The sequence below is a fragment of the Bufo gargarizans genome, chromosome 6 (genome assembly GCF_014858855.1).
Source record: "Bufo gargarizans isolate SCDJY-AF-19 chromosome 6, ASM1485885v1, whole genome shotgun sequence".
NCBI lineage: Eukaryota > Metazoa > Chordata > Amphibia > Anura > Bufonidae > Bufo > Bufo gargarizans.
Window position 1 is genome coordinate 250,097,390 of NC_058085.1, and position 22,660 is coordinate 250,120,049.

General features: G+C 44.5%; 1 protein-coding gene across 1 annotated transcript in view; it reads left to right on the forward strand.

The window, feature by feature from the left end:
• The first annotated feature begins 2,052 nt into the window (after positions 1-2,052).
• The window catches only part of LOC122942121 (glutathione S-transferase P 1-like), an 85,936-nt gene continuing 65,328 nt past the window's right edge, over positions 2,053-22,660 (forward strand). Inside the window, exon 1 of the mRNA XM_044299616.1 lies at positions 2,053-2,180. Within this exon, the coding sequence (XP_044155551.1) occupies positions 2,053-2,180 (128 nt within the window). The remainder of the gene's footprint in view (positions 2,181-22,660) is intronic.

A 22,660-nucleotide genomic window follows, 5' to 3' on the forward strand; every position in this document is an offset into this window, starting at 1 on the left:
GTGCTGCTGTTGGGGCGTAAGGAAAACAGAGGTTATCCACTTTTGGACATTTTTATAAGTGAAAAATAAACTGATCATAGGGTTTCCCTGTAGTAAGAATAGTGATCCATGATTTGTATTAGCATTCAATCCCCATGAAGTGCCACCGCATACTTACATCTATAATGGTACGGCTACATGGCAACATTTAATCTAATGTACAGTGGGATGCGAAAGTTTGGGCAACCTTGTTAATCGTCATGATTTTCCTGTATAAATCGTTGGTTGTTACGATATAAAATGTCAGTTAAATATATCATATAGGAGACACACACAGTAATATTTAAGAAGTGAAATGAAGTTTATTGGATTTACAGAAAGTGTGCTATAATTGTTTAAACAAAATTAGGCAGGTGCATAAATTTGGGCACCACAAAAAAGAAATTAAATCAATATTTAGTAGATCCTCATTTTGCAGAAATTACAGCCTCTAAACGCTTCCTGTAGGTTCCAATGAGAGTCTGGATTCTGGTTGAAGATATTTTGGACCATTCCTCTTTACAAAACATATTTAATTCATTCAGGTTTGATGGCTTCCGAGCATGGACAGCTCTCTTTAAGTCACACCACAGATTTTCAATTATATTCAGGTCTGGGGACTGAGATGGCCATTCCAGAACGTTGTACTTGTTCCTCTGCATAAATGCCTTAGTGGATTTTGGGCAGTGTTTAGGGTCGTTGTCTTGTTGAAAGATCCAGCCCCGGCGCAGTTTCAACTTTCTCACTGATTCCTGGACATTGGTCTCCAGAATCTGCTGATACTGAGTCGAATCCATGCGTCCTTCAACTTTGACAAGATTCCCAGTCCCTGCACTGTCCACACTGCCCCACAGCATGATGGAACCACTACCATATTTTACTGTAGATAGCAGGTGTTTTTCTTGGAATGCTGTGTTCTTTTTCCTCCATGCATAATGCCCCTTGTTATGGCCAAATAACTAAATTTTAGTTTCATCGGTCCACAGCACCTTATTCCAAAATGAAGCTGGCTTGTCCAAATGTGCTTTAGCCCACCTCAAGCGGCACTTTTTGTGCTGTGGGTGGAGAAAAGGCTTCCTCTGCATCACTCTCGCATACAGCATCTCCTTGTGTAAAGTGCGCCGAATGGTTGAACGATGCACAGTGACTCCATCTGCAGCAAGATGATGTTGTAGGTCTTTGGTGCTGGTCTGTGGGTTGACTCTGACTGTTCTCACCATTCGTCGCTTCTGTCTATCCGAGATTTTTCTTGGTCTGCCACTTTGAGCCTTAACTTGAACTGAGCCTGTGGTCTTCCATTTCCTCAATATGTTCCTAACTGTGGAAACAGACAGCTGAAATCTCTGAGACAGCTTTCTGTATCCTTCCCCTAAACCATGATGGTGAACAATCTTTGTCCTCAGGTCATTTGAGAGTTGTTTTGAGACCCCAATGTTGCTACTCTTCAGAGAAAATTAAAAGAGGAGGAAAACTTACAATTGACTCCCTTAAATACTCTTTCTCATAATTGGATTCACATGTGTATGTAGGTCAGGGGTCACTGAGCTTACCAAGCCAATTTGAGTTCCATCAATTAGTTCTAAAGGTTTTGGAATCAATAAAATGACAACAGTGCCCAAATTTATGCACCTGCCTAATTTTGTTTAAACATTTATAGCACACTTTCTGTAAATCCAATAAACTTCATTTCACTTCTCAAATATCACTGTGTGTGTCTCCTATATGATATATTTAACTGACATTTTTTATCAAAACAACCAACGATTTATACAGGAAAATCATGACGATTAACAAGGTTGCCGAAACTTTCGCATCCCACTGTATATCTATGGTAACGCTTTCTGCAGGCCAATTTCCATGTGTATGGATGAGCGAACTTGCTGTTTGCAAATTCGGGTTCTGGGTTCCATTATCACAGAATATAACGGAATTCTATGATGGATGCACCACGGACTACATTCCGTCATAATAAAAGTCTATGGGCAGCATAACGGATCCAGACGGTTTCTGTTATGCAGAGCACAGATCCCTTACATGCCTTGTGGAATCAGCAGACAGGAAGTTCAGAGCATAGAAGCTCCCAGCAGAGATAGTCCCAGGGGCAAGAGACACAGAGCAGAGAAACTGAGTATGATCGACCAGCAGCAGGAGAGAGCAGACAGGTAATAACTAAGGGATGCAGGAGTGCAAACAAGGCAGAGGGAGACTAAGAAGTAAGTAGATATTATTAGAGAACAGTGCAAAAATGTTTTTTACAGCATATTAGACATTTGTAAAGCCTGCACAATGCTTTCAAAGTAGACCCAATCCAGTGAACCGGAATACCGCTTTTAGCATGGTGTAAGGGCAGAAGCAGCAGATGCAATCATGCTTCTCCTATCAGTGACATAGCTCCAGCTCAAACCTTGCCTTTACACTGAGAAACAGATCTTCAACTAGGCATGAGGAGTTTCATGTATGAGTATCAGGTAGAAAGTAATTAGAGCTGTGTCATAGCATGATATCATATACTGTACTTACAGCCTAGCAATTATAGCATTACTTGCATCAGGCGATTTTGGCATACATATATATCTTTTTCTCCAGAGAGAGATTAATATTTTATATGTCTCTTTTAGGTTTTGAACCTGAGACCCTCTATATGGAAGGCAGTCCACTTACCTGCAGGATATAACCCTACCATGTTGAGGCTAGTGGTTTTCTATGCTTAGAAAACTAATACATATTACTGGTTTCTTTACAGACATATATTATGCCTGAATTTTACTTCTTCTCTGAAACTCATACATAATACTCCCCATATCTAATTCAAGATCTGTATAATGTCCCCTGTAGTGGCCCATTGCTTATAATGCCCCTCATAGTGCCTTTAAGAGGTATAATGCCCCATATAGTGGCAAAGTACCTATAAAACCCCCACCCATAGGTGTAGGAATCGGGGGGACTGATCCCCCCCCAGGAAATAATGTGGGGGGGACAGGTATGGTGAAATTCCCCCCAGCGGCAGCGGGGCAATGTGTGCGGCGGCGGCAGGGCACTGAGATGAGCGCTTCCATTGTGGAGGCGCTCATCTCCATAGTGATCTGTTTGTATCGCTGTCCTCAGGAAAGCGATACAAACAGAAGGCTGTGCGGAGGAGCAGGGGAGAGGTGTGTCCCTTTCCTGTTCCTCTGATAGACTGCCATTGCGCCGCCTGAGCCGTACAGCGCGGGACACAGACCGGAAGAGGCCTGCATCAGCATCGCTCCAAAGAGGTGAGTATAAGTGTTAATTTTTTTTTAAATATATACAATACTTAGTTTTACTGGAACATGATTGGGGGGGCCGGGCCCTGTTATTACTGGCACATGATTGGGGGGGCCGTTATTACTGGCACATGATTGGGGGGGCTGTTATTACTGGCACATGATTGGGGGGCTGTTATTACTGACACATGATTGGGGGGGCTGTTATTACTGGCACATGATTGGGGGGCTGTTATTACTGGCTGATGAGAGGCACTGGGGGGGCTGATGAAAGGCACTGGGGGGCTGATGAGAGGCACTGGGGGCTGCTGGAGAAGCACTGGTGTCTGCTATGAGGGATGGGGCTCTTATCTGAGGTTTGATTGGGGGTCATTCATATTGGGGTCTGAGCTGAGGTGTGATCTGAGGTCTTATTAACATTGGGGATCTTATTGGGGCTGTTAGCTGAGGTTTGATTAACATTGGGGGTCTGATTGGTGGTCTGACCTGAGGTGTAATGAAAATTTTTTTTTTTTTTATTGTGCCCACTTCCAGCCCGAAGCCCAGCTGCCCAGAGCACTGATCCGGAGCAGCTTGGAGAAAAAGGCCTCACAGTCTCCCACACTCCTTCTGCTCGGCCAAGCCAGCCAGCACCCCTGAATCTTCAGAACTGTAAGTAAATTATATATAAGGGGAGATTATTGTTTCCGCGGGGGGGGGGGGGGGGGGTATGGGTTCCGGGAAAGTACCCGGAATAACTGAAATATATGCCAAATGTTTGGTTAATTTCTGTGACCTGATAAACAAAGAACTGTTCCTTTTGCATATTTTTTTTGTTGTGAGATTTTTCACACACACACACACACACACACACACACACTTAAAATTTAACGATATAAGCAACTCGCAGTTTACTGAATAAGGAATATACCCAGCGAGCAAAAATGCTGTCCCCCCCCCCAGATTTTGGGGGGTTCCTACACCCATACCCCCACCTAATATTTCATCAAAAATCAAATACTTACCTGACTAATGCTACAAGCCTCTTCTGGCCTTCCCAGCTCAGGTAGTGCTCTATAACATCATTGTGCCACATGCGCCCTGGCGCAGGCGATCACAAATATATAATCATTCCCTTGTAACCCCCTGCTCCATTTTACTACCTCATAGGCTTCAGGTCTAAGGGTACCCACCGCAGTCTTCAACTCTGTCCTGAGGATGGCAATACAGTTGTCTATAACTGACAAGGTGCTCTGTACTGCAGTCAATGACTGAATTCATCCGGCACGAGGTTCTGCAATCTAGCTGAAATTTTAACAATCAGATCGGGAGTGCCAGACAGAATCCGCTGAATATAACAATTGAGGTTATGACCAGTCATTGCTAAAAAAAATTCCACTGGACCATCAAAGAAAAAGAGAGCACTGGAAACAAAGGAAAGTATTCATTTATGATAACAAGGGCCTCATATATATATTAAGATTTCTCAGTGGCTGTTTCTCAAAAAAAGACTTCATGTTCACATCTATTTGCTACACAACAGAAACAAAATATCAGATTTCAACTTTCAACTGCCCTGCCAAGCTATGAATCCATGCAGAAACTGCATGATGATCTTCAATGACCAAGGATAAACCAAATGCCATCTATGTCAAGAAGATGAAGGAGAATGATAATACCAACTACTTTTTAAGAGACTGACCCTTATTATAATGTTCCTTTCCGCTTTGGCATCCTTATTAGGGTATGGCCACAGAATCAGACGTCTGCATGTAGTTTTGGAATCCAATGCAGAGACTTTCTATTTTCCAGTTACTCACATTCAGCATCTTCAGATATGCAGAATGTCACTGTTCCTGTTCCTTCTTGTAAATTGCCATTCAATACACCACATTTTGATAGATAATCAAATTAATGGCATGTTGTACAGAGTCCAGTCTGGATTTTCTGGATGTTCACATAATAGAATAAATCTGAACATATTGCAATAATGGCTAAAAATGGGGGTCATACTAATGCCAGTCTGGAGTAAAAAGTCACAAGACTCTGTTTTGCTATTTTTTTAAACACCCATGTGACAATATTTTACACCGTCCACAATACTGGGAGTGGTCGGGGCCGCGCCATTGTCTTTGGCAAATTCAATAACATTTAGGCCTGCTTCCAGGCATAAATTATGTCAGAAATCTACTCCAGTCGCCATAAATTAGGCGCATCCTCCAGCAGCACAGGGGGAATGAAAAGCATAAAACTCCAGCCTTTGATAAATAACCCCATTGTGTTCTATACAGTTTAACAGAAGGTGGACTGTAGTGAAAAAAGCTGCAATACATGGTTAGTGACATAGAGCAAAGTATTGCCATAGAGCACCCAATAAGTGAGTTCACACATAAATAATGCAAAACAGAGTTCCTCAGTGGGCGACACATGCAGAAACTGTAACTAGGTCTCTGCTGCCTGCTTAGTAGCATTGGGTGTCTTGGGCAAGCAAACAAGGATTTCTTCTTGCGTTGGAATTCGTGATTGGAGCAGTAAGTACCCAGGACATGTGTCCTACCCAAACTTAGATATGTGTTTTTGACACAATATAATAGTAATCATGAAGAAAAAAAAATAATAAAACATAATTAGCTGTTTTGGCATCGTTTTTATGTTATTTTTTTTGACTGTGGTCATGTGGTGTTTTTATAGTTCTTACGGACGCAGAGATACCTAATATGTATACTTTTGTTATTTATTTTAGTTTTACAAAATAATATCATTTTGTTTTAGTGTCTCCAAAGTCTGAGAGTCATAGTTTATTTTTTTTTTCTGGGCGACTGCCTGTGGCCAAATAGAATTAAAATTTGGGAAGGGGATTATAAATGTAGTACTCCATGGAAGTGTAGTACTCCCTGAAGTAAGCGTCAATGCAGAGGCCCAGATTATCGGGGCACGTGTCACACTAAGTGGTGGTGTCCTTCCCTATCCCCCTCCTGTGACACACTCTGCACTTTTTTGGGGACCGTCCCTTCTTTCCAGTATGAGGCACTGGGTGCCTCCAGTTTCCGAGGTACTTCGGCCTGCTCTTTTCCGGTCAGAAAAGATCAGGTCTTTGAGGACTGCCTCATAGAACTGCAGGAATTTCCCTGTGTTGCCAGCGCTCCGGGACAGCACAAAAGAGTTGTACAAGGCAACCTGTACCAAGTAGACCACAACTTTTTTGTACCATGCCCGGGTTTTGCGCATGGCGTTATGTGGCTTGAGGACTTGATCAGAGAGATCAACTCCTCCCATATACCGATTGTAGTCCTTGATACAATCAGGCTTGAGAACCGTTGCCGTGGTACCTCGCACATGGACATGGGTGATGCCGTTACCGTGAATTGTGGACAGTACAAGGACATCCCTCTTGTCCTTATATCTGACGATCAACAGGTTTCCACTGATAAGGGCACGGGTCTCACCCCTGGGGATAGGTACTTGGAGGGGGTTGGTAGGGAGTGCGCGTTGATTTTTCCGAACTGTCCCACAAGCGGACGTGGATCTGGCGGCGAGGGACTGGAATGAGGGGATACTAGTATAAAAGTTATCCACGTACAGGTGGTAACCCTTATCTAGCAGTGGGTGCATGAGGTCCCACACAAGTTTCCCGCTAACACCCAGATTAAGGGGACATTCTGGGGGTTGAATACGGGAACAACAAAGTCAGGAATCCCAGGCTCAAAATCCTCTGGGGTACACCAGACAAGTTCACTGGTAGGGGGCTCAGGTGGACTTATCTGGTGGGCTGGAAAACTAGTACAAACCCCAGGACTGCTCATACTAGGAGGATGCGGATGATAAGAGGAAAGTGGGGTCATCCTCGTCCCCACTGGGGCTCTCAGAGTCGGAGACAAGCAGGGTGTATGCCTTCTTGGCCGAGAACATCCGGCAGGCTATAGGGGAGTGTATGTGTGCGTGAGTGTGTGCGTGTGTGTAAAACGTTATTTAGTGTGCGTGTGTGTGGGGGTACGGGTGTTCACGTTCACTTATTTCACTTATACCCTACCCTAATTGACCCTGAACCTAACAGAAAAAATAAAATAGAATGAAAGCCCCAAAAATTTGAAAAAAAAATTTAACGATTCAAACACAGTCAGCGCACGCACCAAAAAATTAAATGTGTGTGTGTGAGGGGGGGATGCAGAGGGGCCAGCTGCAGCACCACTGGGTGGTCTAGGGTCGCACAGCTGAGTGTGCTGTGGACCCCAGACACCCGATCATGTTGAAACACAAAAAAAAAAAAATGATGGTAGCTCACGTGGGGGTGCTGGGCTCAGAGGTTGATGGATGAGCTCCTCTCAGCTGGCTCCATGGAAGCAGTGTGGAGGAGGAGAGCAGAGCTGGGGGAAGTTTACCCCTGCCTGCCCATCCAGCCAATAGGATGTGATCCTGAGAGGTGATGTCACGGCTGTCACAAACTATGGATCCGATCGCTCCGGATCCCACAGCTGTGACGTTGTGGTCTGTGACGGAGTCTGCACACACACAGAGACCTCACGTGACCGGGGTATTACCATTCGGCTAACACCCCCCACTACACTTCGGTAACCGCCACCACGTGGGTTCCCGGTCCACGAGCCGACTATCCAGGTCATTCACTATCACACAGATCAGTGGATGAACCGGATATCACTTACTGACCAACCGCAGTCAATCACCCCCAGCTACAATTCCTAAATGCAATTTAACTAACTACCTGGTAACGTCTCTTCAAAGGCAAGGTACGTTGTTCAGCAGCTTAGAATATGGAAGACTTGGCCACTTAGATTTTATAATCTTTAATAAGCGGTAAAAAGCAGTGCATACAAGTCTAATGAAAATGACTACAAATCTACAGAATAATAATAACAATATAAATAATCACGACAGTTCAAATGAAAGGGAAAAAGATGAAAGAATACTTAGTTTCTCTGGAGGGTTTCAGATGGTCGTTCATATGTCCTTTTTGAATCCTTGCAAACCCCTTTTCAGTATGTATCAGGGGAGACCCTCAAAGTTCTTCTGATACAGGGATCTGCCGTCAATGTCCAATTAAGTGTCTGGTGATGTTCCATGGGTCTCTCTCCTCTGTCCTTGTGCATGGATTTTTATGAACTCTCCCATGGGCAGGAGACTTACTCCTGTCAGCCAATGGCAGCAGAGGGACTGTGAAGCCTAGGGAGTGGCCCCCAAGTGTTTTATGACCCCATCAAAGTTCAGTTCCTACAATGAGGATTATACTTAAGCCCGTATCTCCTTGATACATCGGCATATTTTTATACAGAATACATATTTGCGATCCTTATTTATTTACCTACAGAATGAGACCACACACGGTAATGCTGGGACCTGTAGTTCTTCTACCACCCATAGGTCAGCTAAGGAATCACATCCTCTAGTCATATTTGATACCCAATTAACCACAATACTCTGTAGAGCCTGGATCTGGTGTCAGAAAGGGCATAAGTTGATTCATAAATGAAATATGAAAGTGGACTGGTTTTATGCCCAGAGCTAATTAAGGGCTATTAGCTCTCCTCAAACCAGACCTGGAAATTAATGACGTCACGCTCCAGCCAGGCTTGACAGCGAGCTGATCTTATCTTACCGGACAGGATGAGCTGGGCCTGGTATAGCCTTTATGACCATTTTATAGCTGGTCTCAAAGAGTAGTGGTAATAAAAGTGTCCATCTATATCATAGGCGACCCAGGCTTCAGGAAGATGAGAGTTCACAGTTTTTTTTTTTTTACATATGCCAGAAGCATATAAGATGGCTACCCAGAGGAATTATGTATGTATGCCGGCACAACGGCCACCTCTCAGGATCTAAGGATGGTGATTATCACACCACCGATCACCATCCTATTCCGGGTTATCGGGTCACCGGAGACCCGAATGACCCGGAAACGCAGCAAACCGCAGGTCTGAATTAACCTGCGGTTTGCTGCGATCGCCGATACAGGGGGCTCACAGGACCCCCATCGGCATTGTCACAGAGTGCCTGCTGAACTGTGTCCTTAAGGACTCGAACATCAGGGCGTACCTGTACGCCCTGTGTCCTTAAGAGGTTAAACATTTACAATATGAGGACCTTCTCAAGATAGCTCCTCTGCCAGTTCTCTGAGGCCAAAACTGCTTTCCCTAACTTCCCATACACACTTGCTGTAGCCACCAGCTCCCTGCCAGCCAATCAGATTGGATTACTGAGAGACACGCCTCCTCACTATGAAGCCTAATGCAGGCATGCAGTGTGAAGGACCGCCCCTCCTGAAATTTTAGTTTCTAAAATGGGGTAATTTTTGGGTGGTTTCTATTATGTAAGCCCCACAAAGTGACTTCAGACCTGAACTGGTCCTGAAAAAGTGGGTTTTAGAAATTTTCTGAAGCCTTGTAAACATCCCTAAAATATAAAATGACATTCCCAAAATGATGCAAACATGAAGTAGACATATGGGGAATGTAAAATAATAACCAACGATTTATACAGGAAAATCATGACGATTAACAAGGTTGCCCAACCTTTCGCATCCCACTGCATATAGTGGAAACCCCCACATAAATGACCCGATTGTAGAAACTACACCCCTCAAAACTGATTTTACAAACTTTGTTAACCCTTTAGGTGTTCCATAAGAATTAAATGAAAATGAAGATTACATTTCAGAATTTCATTTTTTTGGCAGATTTTCCATTATTAATTTTTTTCTTTAATACATCGAGGCTTAACAGCCAAACAAAACTCAATATTTATTACCCTGATTCTGCAGTTTACATAAACACCCCATATGTAGTGATGGACGAACATCGGCCGGGACGGTTTGCAAACGCGCAAACGCAATCAAATGTTCGCAAACCGAAAGTTCGTGGCGGGCTCCATTCACTTTAATGGTAGGCGAACCTGAAAAACCTTCAGCTCATATTTGCAGCCACCAAATACTTAGTAGAAGTGCACAAATAGTCCCACAACATGGACAGTGACATACTAGAGGGGGATCAATGACAAAATTTCCAACAAAAAATGTGTGTCTTAATCAGGGGACATTTTTATGCATCTTAAAGGGAAATTCTCTTAAATGTGCCATGTTCCGCTACCTAAATGCACTATATAGAAAGTATATTATTGGTAGATAACACCCCTGCTTCAATCACTTTTGGGGGGGGGGGGGGCAACTGGTATATCAGACCAGTAGAAATTATTTGTTCCAATAATGCTTGTCCCTCTATATACCTGCGGTATCGCAGCAGAACCACACACAACTGCCGCACAATACAAATGCACTATATTATACACTCACCTAAAGAATTATTAGGAATACCATTGGACCCCCTTTTGCCTTCAGAACTGCCTTAATTCTACGTGGCATTGATTCAACAAGGTGCTGATAGCATTCTTTAGAAATGTTGGCCCATATTGATAGGATAGCATTTTGCAGTTGATTGAGATTTGAGGGATGCACATCCAGGGCACGAAGCGCCCGTTCCACCACATCCCAAAGATCCTCTATTTAGGTTGAAATCTGGTGACTGTGGGGGCCATTTTAGTACAGTGAACTCATTGTCATGTTCAAGAAACCAATTTGAAATGATTTGAGCTTTGTGACAGGGTGCAGTATCCTGCTGGAAGTAGCCATCAGAGGATGGGTACATGGTGGTCATGAAGGGATGGACATGGTCAGAAACAATGCTCGTGTAGCCTGTGGCATTTAAACGATGGCCAATTGGCACTAAGGGGCCTAAAGTGTGCCCAGAAAACATCCCCCACACCATTACACCACCACCACCAGCCTGCACAGTGGTAACAAGGCATGATGGATACATGTTCTCATTCTGTTTACGCCAAATTCGGACTCTACCATTTGAATGTCTCAACAGAAATCGAGACTCATCAGACCAGGCAACATTTTTCCAGTCTTTAACAGTCCAATTTTGGTGAGCCCGTGCAAATTGTAGCCTCTTTTTCCTATTTGTAGTGGAGATGAGTGGTACCCGATGGTGAGCAGATTGTGAAAATACTCAGATGGCCGTCTGGCACCAACAACCATGCCACGCTCAAAATTGCTTAAATCACCTTTCTTTCCCATTCTGACATTCAGTTTGGCGTTCAGGAGATTGTCTTGACCAGGACCACAACCCTACATGCATTGAAGCAACTGCCATGTGATTGGTTGACTAGATAATCTCATTAATGAGAAATTGAACAGGTGTTCCTAATAATTATTTAGGTGAGTGTACTTTCTATGTTAGAAAGTATATTATAACATTGTACAAGGAAGGCAATTTATTAGAATATACATAAAGATAAAAGATTATAGGCTCATTCAGACGGCCGTATGCTATCCGCAAAAATGCGGATCCTTTTTTTGTGGATTAAATAATGACCCATTCACTTCTATGGGGCCCTTTTCTATTCCACAGTTCCGCAAAACAAATGAAACATGTCCTATATAACAAGTGCTCGGCAGCACTAAATCAGGTGCTCGGCAGCACCAAATCAGAAACCATATGTCCTACCACAAATAGAAATAAATAAGCGGCACTCACCATTCGATGAGAATATTTCTTTTATGCTGGGTACAGAGAGGGGAATAACAAACCCATGCCCTGAGCCCCTACAAAAAACAAAAACCCGCGGGACACCCCGCCCCTTTGTATTTTCATTTAGGTACAGTCCAATGGCCGATATAATTAAAATGGTCATCAGAGATAACTTGAATATTGTAGCAAGTGATACCAATCTGAAAGATATAAAAGATTCCCGCCCCTTGATTGCATTTAGGAGGTGCCATACCTTGCGTGACAAATTGGTCCGCAGCCATTTCAAAGAAACAAAAAACTATACTTGGCTAGATGGTTGGTCACCCAAAAGCAATAAAAGGTGCGGCAGCTGCTCTTATTGAAAGGTTCAATCCACAGTGGTCATACATATCTTTCGGAGGTATTAACCATAAAGTGAACACACTAATTACATGCAGGAGTAAATATGTAGTTTACCTAATCCTGTGCAAATGTGGTAGATTCTACATTGGCAAGACGGTCCGCTGCCTTTTTGAACGTATCCGTGAACACATACACTGGCAAGGGTGTCCCGCGCCTCATAGAACACATACAGTCCATACATAACGGGGATAGTTCAGTCCTCAGATTTGCAGGCTTAGAGGTTGTTCAGAATCCACCGAGAGGTGGCGATAGAGGACGGGAATTATTAAGCAAAGAAGGCAGATGGATTTTGCGCTCAAATGCTACTGGTCCTCTGGGACTGAATGAAAAATTTGATATGAGTGTCTTTCTGTGATGATTCAATATTATATGTATGTTTTTTATTGCTTTCATTGTTTCACTGATATCTCACTCGAAATATTGATACACCCCCCCAGTTGCTGACGTGGCCTGCACTCGCAATGATGTGCGACAGCCTACGCCAGTATTACGCACCCAAGTTAGTGCGTTTGGCGCATAAAGGATGATGTAATTTGCATCAAGGGGTTTTCAGTATTGGCCAGATGAAGCGGTGATACGCGTAACGGCCGTCGCCATGTTATTGTAATTGCACTGTTTGTTTTTTCCCTCTCTGTACCCAGCATATTCGCATCGAATGGTGAGTGCCGCTTATTTATTTCTATTTGTGGAATCATATTTGTATCTCACAAGCTGTGCACCACCAGATTAGTGACCCCTGTTTTCTCCATGTGACCGGTGGTGAAGCAATAGTTTGCTGTAGTGCCACCTTATGCTGGACTCTATATTATCATTTATATGTCCTACCACAATCCGGGGGGTTCCAGTGCACATCGGTGAAGCCCCGAGGGAAAGCAAAAAACATCTATCCCTGGGCTAGATGATGATGTGGTATTTAAGGACAGGGTGGGCAAAGAACTGTCCCTGATATTGCCCTACAGGGGGGTGCTATTCTGGCCCTGATAGCCTAACCACAGAGTACCTGCCCTGATAAGAGCGACCCCGTCCGGAAACTTACCCTATATAAAAATGGCCCTAGTAAGCCCCTAGCCCCTAAGTCCCTGACTTCCAGGTGATCACTATATAGATCTATCTATGTGTTTTTGACTCATTATAAAAGTATATTATAAGTGTATTACACCCCTCTGTGTATCACACCTATCGATAGCACACCTATACCAGTCCTTAAAAATACATTTGTGGCCCTATTAGCTAGCGTTTGGTGTCCCTAACAGCCTGTCCCTGCTCCACAAAGCAACCTCTCCCTACACTGGCAAAAGACTGAATGTAAAATGGCTGCCAGATCAGGTTTATTCATAAAGTAGGGGGTATGTCCATGTGCTGAAACGTCTCAATTGGCTGTCCTGTACCACCTGATGGATTTGTCATGGGTCAAAGTTCTTCACAATGTAGATAAGTAAAATAAAAGAATATGGTGGGCGCGAATATCACCATATGTTCGCATGTTCTGCAAATCGCGAACACGCAAAGTTTGCCGCGAAACGACCGCTGGGCGAACCGCAAGGCCATCTCTACCCACATGTGGTCGTAAACTGATAAACATAGTAACATAGTATGTGAGGCCGAAAAAAGACATCTGTCCATCCAGTTCAGCCTGTTAGGCTGGTTTCACACGGGCGTTGCGGAAAAAGATGCGGGTGCGTTCCTGTGCACAGCAAAGATGAAGACAGAAGAGAAGCCGGGCTGCGCGATCAAGTGGATTAAGGTGAGTTAAATTATTTTTTATTTATTTTTTAACCCCTCCAGCCCTATTGTACTATGCATTCTGTATTAAGAATGCTATAATTTTCCCTTATAGCCATGTTATAAGAGAAAATAATAATGATCGGGTCTCCATTCCGATCGTCTCCTAGCAACCGTGCGTGAAAATCGCACTTGCTTGCGGATGCTTGCGATTTTCACACAGCCCCATTCACTTTTATGGGGCCTGCGTTGCGTGGAAAACGCACAATATAGAGCATGCAGCGATTTTCACGCAACGCACAAGTGATGCGTGAAAATTACCGCTCATCTGCACAGCCCCATAGAAATGAATGGGTCCGGATTCAGTGCGGGTGCAATGTGTTCACCTCACGCAATGCACCCGCAGGGAAATCTCGCCCGTGTGAAATGGGCCTTATCCTGCAAGTTGATCCAGAGGAAGGCAAAAAAAAAAAAACAACAACCTGTGAGGTAGAAACCAATTTTCCTCACTTAAGGGGAAAAATAAATTCCTTCCCGCCTCCAATCAGGCAATCAGAATAACTCCCTGGATCAACGACCCCTCTCTAATAACTATAACCTGTAATATTACACTCCAGAAATACATCCAGGCCCCTCTTGAACTCTTTTAGTGAATTCACCATCACCACCTCCTCAGGCAGAGAGTTCCATAGTCTCTCTGCTCTTACTGTAAAGAATCCTCTTCTATGTTTGTTTACAAACCTTCTTTCCTCCAGACGCAGAGGATGTCCCCTCGTCACAGTCCTGGGGATAAATAGCTAATGGGAGAGATCTCTGTACTGACCCCCGATATATTTATACATAGTAATTAGTTCTCCCCTCTGTCGTCTTTTTTCTAAAGTGAATAACCCTAATGCTGATAATCTTTCAGGGTACTGTAGTTGCCCCATTCCAGTTATTACTTTAGTTGCCCTCCTCTGGACCCTCTCCAGCTCTGATATGTCTGCCTTGTTCACAGGAGCCCAGAACTGTACACAGTACTCCATGTGTGGTCTGACTAGTGATTTGTAAAGTGGTAGGACTATGTTCTCCAGTGCAGTTTCTATGTAAAATTTCTCTCAGGGCGAGTGTCCAAAAAACACCCCCCCCCCCACCCTCACAACTGCTCGATGAAAAAAGTGTCTCCCCATTGTAAAAAATGTGGAACCACATTGCACGGACGGTCACAGTGACGCACCCAGTGTCCCATAGACTCAGGCTCTCACTCACGGCAGGCTTCTTTCTCAGCACTGCTCCGGGCGGGCGGTAACAGGCAGGCAGTGCGGGCGGCGGTGCTCACCTCACTCACTGTACGTCACGCAGCGCGTGATGTACAGTGAGTGAGCGCCGCCGCCCGCACTGCCTGCCTGTGGGGGGACATTATTTTTAATAAGGATCACTATGGACATTATTTAGAATGGAGGCTGCTGTGGATGTCATTATAACTGTATAATGTCTGATAGGCCTAGTCCTGAGTTATATTACCCTGCCCTGTATAATAATGTACCCTGATACCCCTTAGTTATATTACTCCAGCGGGGTAATATAACTAAGGGGTATCAGGGATGGGTACATTATTATACAGGGCATGGGCAGGGTAATATAACTCAGCTCAGGACTAGGCCTATCAGACATTATACAGTTATAATGAGTAATGACACCAACAGCAGCCTCCATTCTAAATAATGTCCATAGTGATCCTTATTAAACTTAATGTCCCCCACAGTGACAGTGGCACCCCCCCCCCCCCCCTTATCAGATCCGGAATTGCGGACCCGGATCCGCAATTCCGATCCTGAAAAAAAATAGTACATGTCCTATTCTTGTCCCCAATAACGGACAAGAATAGGCATATTCTCTTAGTGCCGGCAATGTGCGGTCCGCAAAATGTAGTATTAATAACTAAACAATTAAATAATACACATATTGCATTGTCTACTTACCACCAGGACAATACGATGATCTGGTCTCTGGCTGCAGTCTGGCTCTTGGTCTGGCTCTGCGGACTCCCTTGTCACTCTCTTCTCCCCCCCCTCCCTTGTCACTCTCTTCTCCCCCCCTCCCTTGTCACTCTCTTCTCCCCCCCTCCCTTGTCACTCTCTTCTCCCCCCCCCTCCCTTGTCACTCTCTTCCCCCCCCTCCCTTGTCACTCTCTTCCCCCCCCCCCTCCCTTGTCACTCTCTTCTCCCCCCTCCCTTGTCACTCTCTTCTCCCCCCTCCCTTGTCACTCTCTTCCCCCCCTCCCTTGTCACTCTCTCCCCCCCCCTCCCTTGTCACTCTCTTCTCCCCCCTCCCTTGTCACTCTCTTCTCCCCCCTCCTTTGTCACTCTCTTCCCCCCCTCCCTTGTCACTCTCTTCTCCCCCCTCCCTTGTCACTCTCTTCTCCCCCCTCCCTTGTCACTCTCTTCTCCCCCCTCCCTTGTCACTCTCTTCTCCCCCCTCCCTTGTCACTCTCTTCTCCCCCCTCCCTTGTCACTCTCATTCTACACCCCCCACCCCCCTTGTCACTCTCATTCTACACCCCCCTTGTCACTCTCATTCTACACCCCCACCCCCCTTGTCACTCTCATTCTACACCCCCACCCCCCTTGTCACTCTCATTCTACACCCCCCACCCCCTTGTCACTCTCATTCTACTCCCGCCACCCCCCTTGTCACTCTCATTCTACTCCCCCCACCCCCCTTGTCACTCTCATTCTACTCCCCCCCACCCCCCTTGTCACTCTCATTCTACTCCCCCCCACCCCCCTTGTCACTCTCATTCTACTCCCCCCCACCCCCCTTGTCACTCTCATTCTACTCCCCCCCACCCCCCTTGTCACTCTCATTCTACTCCCCCCACCCCCCTTGTCACTCTCATTCTACTCCCCCCACCCCCCTTGTCACTCTCATTCTACTCCCCCCACCCCCCTTGTCACTGTCATTCTACTCCCCCCACCCCCCTTGTCACTGTCATTCTACTCCCCCCACCCCCCTTGTCACTGTCATTCTACTCCCCCCACCCCCCTTGTCACTGTCATTCTACTCCCCCCACCCCCCTTGTCACTGTCATTCTACTCCCCCCACCCCCCTTGTCACTGTCATTCTACTCCCCCCACCCCCCTTGTCACTGTCATTCTACTCCCCCCACCCCCCTTGTCACTGTCATTCTACTCCCCTCTCCTCCTCATTTCCTCCCCCTTGTCAATGTTGTCACCTCTAATGTAGCGTGGCCGAGCTCTGTTCGCTCCGCGGTACAGGAGCTTTTGTTTCCTGTACCCGGCTGACAGGAAGTGCTCACTTAGTGTGCACTTCCTTTCAGTCCGGCCGGGTACAGGAAACAAATGCTCCTGTACCGCGGAACGAACAGAGCTCGGCCACGCTACATTAACAACTCAGCAGTCTGCAGCGCAGGCAGGCTGCGCAGCACTGAGCCGGACGCTCAGCATGAGGGGCGCCGCCGGCCGGCCGCCCGATCCTTTGCCTACATAACCAATTTTTTTTTTTTGTTTTATTACCTCAACGGGCGCCCCCTGCTTCTGATAGCGCCCCGGGCCGCCGCCCGTCCCGCCCGCCCCTAGAAACGGCCCTGATGTTCTCATCTTGGGCATTTTAGTATTTTTGTTCCTCCCTGAAGAAACACTATTTTCAATGATAATTGGAAGGTTATTTCTTTATGGTCACTATTTCCCAGGTGTCCCCAAACCTGCACATCTGTTGTTCTGTCAGGTCTATTGGTTAATACTAAGTCCAGTATGGCCGGCCCTCTAGTCGGGTCCTGAACCAGTTGGGAAAGGCAATTGTCTTTGGTTATTGCCAAGAATCTGTTTCCTTTATGAGATATACAAGTTTCAGTTTCCCAGTCTATATCTGGGTAGTTGAATTCCCCTATAATAACCACCTCATGATGATTTGCCGCCTCGTCTATCTCGTTTAGTAGTAGATTTTCTGTGGACTCTGGTATATCAGGTGGTTTATAGTAAACTCCTATTAATAATTTATTATTGGTTTTGCCTCCATGTATTTCTACCCACAGTGACTCCACATGTCCATGTCCCTCGCTTATATCTTCCCGGAGTGTGGGCTTTAGACAGGACTTTACATAAAGGCAGAGCCCTCCCCCTCTCTGGTTTTGGTGATCCTTTCTAAACAGACTGTAACCTTGTACATTAACTGCCCAGTCATAGCTATCATCCAGCCATGTCTCAGTTATTCCCACTATGTCATAGTCCTCCTCACACATCACTAATTCCATTTCCCCAGTTTTATTAGTCAGGCTTCTGGCATTAGTATACATACATTTGAGAGATTTATGTATATATTTTTTTACCCTAGACCTTTCCTTCTGAGCTGTTCTAGTCCCTCCTTCCATTCCTCCCCCAGTCCCATTACCTTACCCCCAGTCTCTATCTGCACTATCTTCCCATGCTATAACGTAGTTACCCTCCCCTCAGTCCCTAGTTCAAACACTTCTCCAACCTTCTAGCCATCTTCTCCCCCAACACAGCTGCCCGTTCCCCATTGAGGTGCTGCCCATCTCTACGATAGAGCCTGTAGCCGACAGAGAAGTTGGCCCAGTTCTCCAGGAACCCAATCCCCTCCTTCCTACACCTATTCTTGAGCCACTTGTTAACCTCCCTAATCTCCTGCTGCCTTTCTTGTGTGGCTCGTGGTACCGGTAGTATTTTGGAAAATACTACCTTTGAGGTCCATGCCCTAAGTTTTTTACTTAAATCCCTAAAATTATTTTTAAGGATGCTCCACCTACCTCTAACTTTTTCATTGGTTCTGATATGGACCATGACCGCTGGATCTCCTCCAGCCCCTCCCAGTAATCTGTCAACCCGATCCGCGATGTGTCAAACTCGAGCGCCAGGAAGACAACACACCATTCGACAATCCCGGTCTTTGTGACAGATCGCCCTATCTGTGCCCCTAATAATTGAGTCTCCCACTACCACCACCTGTCTGGCCTGCGCTGCTCTCCTGGTCCCCTGCTAACTGGAGCTGACATTCCCCTGACTGACAGAGGAATTGTCTGCCTACAGCAGTGCTATCTCTGAACTGACATTCCCCCCATCTGCCAACCGTGCAAACTTGTTGGGGTGTGTCAGATCGGGGCTAGCCTCCCCAATACTCTTCCCTCTACCTTGCTTTCTAACTGTTACCCAGCTAGCTACCTCACTTTCCTGAGCCTCCTCACTACCACCCTCCCCCACATCTACCCCATAGAGTGCTTGCTCAGTGAGCAGCAAACTCTTTTCCAAATTGTCAACGCTTCTCAGTGTTGAAATTCGCCCGGTTAGATACTTGATGTGCGATTCCAAACGGACAATTTGCTCACAGTTTGAACAAAGATATGCACCCTCAAATGGCTGTTCGAGGACTGCATACATAAGACAAGATGTGAACTGGACTGCGCTGTCAATAATGGAACACATACTAAATGGGCATTACGCAAGAAAAGAGAAAAATACAATATAGTGCAGTGATAAGAATCTAACTTACTGTAGTCCCCTCCTAAAGTCCCTGAATCTCAAGTCATGTAATCTAAAGTCACACACAATACAAACACACTTAAAAATCAAACATGTGAACACTCACAAACTCGCATTATTTGCCTGCTTGTATAAATGCAGATGTCAAACCAGCCTGCTTTTTTCCCTCTGGATTTAAAGGCTGTAAGGAGACACGGCAGGGCGCAGAAGAAAAGGAGCGCCATATGGATTTTGGAAGGCAGATTTTGCTGGTTTATAGATGCCATGTCCCATTTAAAGCACCCCTGATGCAACCTTACAGTAGAAACTCCCAAAAAGTGACCTCATTTTGGAAACTAGGGGATAAGGTGACAGTTTTATTGGTGCTATTTTGGGGTACATATGATTTTTAATTGCTCTATATTACGTTTATTGCAAGACAAGGTAACAAAAAAAGTCTGTTTTGGCACTTTTTTATTTTTATTTTTATTTTTTTACAACATTCATCTGATAGGGTAGATCATGTGCTATTTATATAGTTTGTTTCAGTTTTACAGAGCATTTTTGAAAAAAAATTATGTTTTTATGTCTCCATTTTCTGAACGCCATTTTTTTTCTTTTTCTGCTGATCGTCTTGTGAAGGGGCTCATTTTTTGCAGGAAAAGTTGACATTTTTATTGGTACAATTTTTGGGTACATATGATTTTTTGATAATTCATTATTATACTTTATCGGGCCAAGGTGACCAGAAAATTGGTTGTTTTGTCACAGTTTTTATTTATTTATTTTTCCAGCGTTCAGCTGAGGGGTTAGGTCATGTGATATTTTTATAGAGCAGATTGTTACAGACAATTCAATCCCTAATATGTATACTTTTTCTTATTTATTTAAGTTTTACACAATAATAGCATTTTAAAAACCAAAAAATTATGTTTTTTTTGACCGATTGTCTTAGTTATGGTCTCATTTTTTGAAGGATGAGGGGACAGTTTCATTGGTACTATTTTGGGGGGCATATGCTTTTTTGATCGCTTGGTGTTGCACTTTATGTAATGTTAGGTGACCAAAAATAACTTTTTTGGGCACTGTTTTTATTTTTTACGATGTTCATCTGAGTGGTTATGTCATGTGAGTGGTTACGTATGCGGCAATACCTAATATGTCTACTTTTTATTTATTTATTTCACTTTAACATAATAATAGCAGTTTTGAAGCAAAAAAATCTTATTTTATGTCTCCATAGTCTGAGAGTCTTGTTTTTGCAAGATGAGGTGACTGTTTAATTGGTACTATTTTGGGGGGCATACGCTTTTTTGATCGCTTGGTGTTGCAATTTTTGTGATGTAAGGTGAGAAAAAATGTTTTTTTTGGCACAGTTTTTTTTTTGTTTTTTTTTACAGTGTTCACCTGAGGGGTTAGGTCATGTGATATTTTTATAGAGCAGATTGTTACAGACAATTCAATCCCTAATATGTATACTTTTTCTTATTTATTTAAGTTTTACACAATAATAGCATTTTAAAAACCAAAAAAAATGATGTTTTTTTTGACCGATTGTCTTAGTTATGGTCTCATTTTTTGAAGGATGAGGGGACAGTTTCATTGGTACTATTTTGGGGGGCATATGCTTTTTTGATCGCTTGGTGTTGCAATTTTTGTGATGTAAGGTGAGAAAAAATGTTTTTTTTGCACTGTTTTTTTTTTTTTTTTTTTTTTACAGTGTTCACCTGAGGGGTTAGGTCATGTGATATTTTTATAGAGCTGGTTGTTATGGACGCGGCCATACGATATGTATACTTTTTTATATTTATTTAACTTTAACACAATAGCATTTTTTAAACAAAATAAAATGATGTTTTAATGTCTCCATGTTCTGAGGGCTATAGTTTCTTTTTATTTTTTGAGCGATTTTCTTATGTAGGGGCTCATTTTTTGAGGGATAAGATGACAGTTTTATTGGTACTATTTTGTGGGACAAATGCATTTTTCATCACTTGGTGTTGCACTTTTTGTGACGTAAGGTGACAAAAATTGCTTTTTTTACACAGTTTTTTTTTATGGTGTTTATCGGACGGGGTGGATCATGTGATATAGTTATAGAGCCAGCCGTCACGGATGCGGCAATACCAAATATGTCTATTTTATTTTTTCAATTTAATTTTTTTTTTGTAATTACTTAATTAGGGAGGGTTTTTTTACATGTGAAACTTTTTTATGAAAACTTTATTTTTTTAATTTTTACTTTTGCACTTTGCGTTTCCCATAATACAAGACTTCTGGGGGACATTTAACTTCACTTTTTTTTTTCTCTATTGATTTCTCCTTTAACCCCTTAAGGACACATGACGTACCGGTACGGCATGTTTCCCGAGTCCTTAAGGACACATGACGTACCGGTACGTCATGGCTTTAAATAGCGATGCCGGCGCCGCGGGGGTTAATCGGAACGGGATGCCGGCTGAAATCATTCAGCCGGCATCCTGTAACAATGCAGGGGGGGGTCATTTGACCCCCCCGCATCGACGATCGCAGAAAACCGCAGGTCAATTCAGACCTGCGGTTTTCTGCGTTTCCGGTCCATTCGGGTGTCCTGTGACCCGATGAACCGGAAAAAGACTGCGATCGGTGGCGTAATTTTACACCATCAATCGCAGTCCGAGGATTTGCAGAGGCGGAGCTGGCCCTGGTGCTGAACGCCGCTGTCCAGGGTGCTGATTGGTGCAGGGGAGAGAGGCGCGAGATTCAAACTTCCTGCGCTCCTCTCTCCCCTCCTCTTCCTGTTCTGCACGAGCACCCGGCAGCATCGTCCAGCACCAGCTCCTGTGTCCCCCTAATCGCCATCCATCACCCTCCTGCACCCATCGCCACCCAGGTAGGTTAGGGTCAGTGAGGGAGAGGCACCTTTAGGCAGGGATAGAAGGGAAAAGTTAGAAAAAATAAAAATAAAAAAATCACATTTATTCCAAACTTTTTTTTTTCAGCTACCAGACCCCAGACCCCCCTGCCACTTGCCCCCCCCCCCGCATCCCCCCCACCACCAGCCCCCCCCTCACCACCAGCCCCCCCCCCCACCAGACCCCCCCACCACCACTTTTTTTTTTCTGCGTGCGCTGACTGGCCGGCACTTTTTAGCGTCCGTCCACTGTTAGCGCATCGCCCGCCCCACCGCCCCACCACCCCACCGACCGCTGATCAGCGTTGAACCGCTGATCAGCAAGTTTGAACTTTTTTTTTTTTTTTTTCTAACACTTGCCCATTTTTTTTGCCTGGACTTTTAGTA